Source organism: Limulus polyphemus, unplaced genomic scaffold (genome assembly GCF_000517525.1).
Source record: "Limulus polyphemus unplaced genomic scaffold, Limulus_polyphemus-2.1.2 Scaffold6675, whole genome shotgun sequence".
NCBI classification, from domain to species: domain Eukaryota; kingdom Metazoa; phylum Arthropoda; class Merostomata; order Xiphosura; family Limulidae; genus Limulus; species Limulus polyphemus.
Genome location: NW_013672285.1, coordinates 12,817 through 15,443, shown reverse-complemented (window position 1 = coordinate 15,443; position 2,627 = coordinate 12,817). Strand labels below are relative to the sequence as shown.

Here is a 2,627-nt window from a genome sequence, read left to right as displayed (position 1 = left end):
TCTGTACGTGATGGAGAAAAATGGATAATATTTTCGGATTCAGCTTACAGGAAATGCTGTAGAACGTGCAAAACTTTCCAGACAATAAAACCATCTCAGACATGTGTAATTTAAGATTTATCCTAATTCGATGACGAGTCTCGTAATAATTTTTCATAAGGCATATTTTATGGTTGACAGGACTATAATTATTATTTTATTTGGAATCAGATTAGATTTGGGTTTCAGTTAACATTATAAAAGGTGAAGCCAAATGGGAACATCTTTATAATAATATAATATTGGTATTTTATGGTAAGGTTTTTTATTTGTTTTTTGCTCCCACAAATAACGCGAAACCAGTGGAAACTCAGCGACAGATTCCTATAATATACTATTCTTTCTTCTTGCTGAAACCCATAATCTTGATAATGAGAGAAAATAGTGACATTACATTAAATGTTTAGTCCAAGTTAAAGCAATTTCAGTGATATAATTGAATCATATTTAGAGTTATTATAAGAAAATAAGCTATCTATTTCTGTATTTTGTTTTTGGGAATTTCGATCAAAGCTACTCCAGAGTTATTTGAACAAAGCCGTTTCTAGTTTTGAAGTAATAGATTCGAGAGAAAGAAGCTAGTCAACACCTCTCACAGCAAAATGTTGGGCTACTTTTTACCAACCAATAGTGAGAGGATTGAAAGGGCGTGCATGTTTAGTGACGGGATTGTAATCTGTTTTACCTTTAACAGGTGTAAATTGATATTTTCTTATCATTTAAGACTGTTCTTTTTTAAGATATCAAAGTATACCTTTATGTTTTCAGAATCAGATATTCGTGGCCACATTATTATGATGTTGTTCCTGCTGCTGACAGTTTATCCTGTAATAGCAGGTAAGCCGGTTATCTTTTCCTTGGATTTCAATGATTTAAAGTGGATCATGGATAAAACATGACTGTTATATCTACTGTGGGAATCAATTAGTATCACATATAGTTTTGGGGAGCTTTCACTGTTTTTATTGTTATGAGAAACAATGAATTAATATCAAGTTTAATGTATACGAAAGTAAACTACGAACATAATATTCAGAAGATAAACCACAGAAGTAGTATTATATATCAGATATATTAATATACGTGGATACAAATAGTTGTTTTATATAAATTAAGTTGTAGATAATTTTCAAACTTATCAAGTAAACAGTATTGTCTGGAGGAATCTTTTGAATAAAGATTATACAAAACTATGTTCAAATTACTTGATGTTAAACTTCTAGCTGTTTAATTGAATATATTACAGCCAGATGCATCAAGGAGAGAACAACTTACGAAAGAACACAAGGATATAAAGTACCTGACCACGTGCTTCAGGGATCAGATTCCTTCTTAGTTCTGAAAGTGACCTCCAATAACGAATGTTACTCCCTGTGCACAAATAATGAAGACTGCCTTGCGTATCTCTTAGATCACCAGAACAAAAGTTGTATACTCACAAAGGCTGAACATAATTCTATAAGGAAACAACTGGTTCCGAATTACGCCTGGAGTTATCATCGAAAACTCTGTATTGCTGGTAAGCCTTCATTTCATGTGTATTCACCGAGGTAATGTATGAGTATTAGAACATAATCTTATTTTCACCAATAATTCTTTACATTTTACCTTGTTTTGTGTGTGTGTGTTTTTAGCTTCTTGTAAATCAACAACTAAGACATCTAGTTAAACTGACCTAACTTACACGTACAAATGATGAGCATTTTTATAATATTCTGTTCGTCAGGATTACAGTGTCACCGCCGGTGGTCATTTGATAGAATTCCCGGGGCTCAGCTGACTGGTTACGGCGATAAGACCATCGCAGCCATTGGTTCTGAGGATCGTTGTTTGGAGGCCTGTGCAATGGAGAAAAGTTTCAAATGTCGTTCAGCGCAATATGATCACGATACAAAAAATTGTGTTCTCACCAAACACGATCGAAGAGTTGCTGCTGAGGCTTTCACGAAATCACGTAGAGAGGTGGATTACTTGGAGAATCAGTGTGTTCAATGTAAGATTTACTTACTGGTGTGTTACTAACTCGTTGTATGTAAATAGATATTTAACTTATTAGTATTAGAAATATTTCAAAATTTTATTAAAATTACTTGTTCAATAAGATCCTGAATTTGTTTTAACAAGAAAAAAATTACTTTGGAGCGTTACTGATAATGTTGTGTTATACATATATATATATATAATGTAGTCTTTCTAAACTGCTCAACGTTATATATATAATTTAGCCTTTCTAAACTGCACAACGTTATATATATAATTTAACCTTTCTAAACTGCACAACGTTATATATATAATTTAGCCTTTCTAAACTGCACAACGTTATATATATAATTTAACCTTTCTAAACTGCACAACGTTATATATATAATTTAGCCTTTCTAAACTGCACACCGTTATATACACTGAGTGGTCACAAGTAAATAGACACCTAATTTTTCGTCACTTAACTGATTTATGCTAACTAATTTGTGTTCACAGAGCACTATATAAATGAAAATGGTCCGTACACCAATTATCTTGTGCTACAACATGCCTAGAACTCAAGGTTCTCTCGAACTGTCAGATTTTGTTAGAGGAAGGATAGTTGG

The 2,627-nt window shown here is 32.6% G+C and overlaps 1 protein-coding gene across 1 annotated transcript in view; it reads left to right on the top strand.

Moving 5' to 3' along the window:
• Positions 1–807: 807 nt before the first annotated feature.
• Positions 808–2,627, top strand: part of LOC111089577 — a gene marked incomplete at its 5' end in the record, with an annotated part of 14,327 nt that continues 12,507 nt past the window's right edge. Inside the window, 3 exons of the mRNA XM_022402343.1 lie at positions 808–876; positions 1,286–1,558; positions 1,766–2,032. Coding sequence (XP_022258051.1) covers positions 808–876; positions 1,286–1,558; positions 1,766–2,032 — 609 coding nt within the window. The remainder of the gene's footprint in view (positions 877–1,285; positions 1,559–1,765; positions 2,033–2,627) is intronic.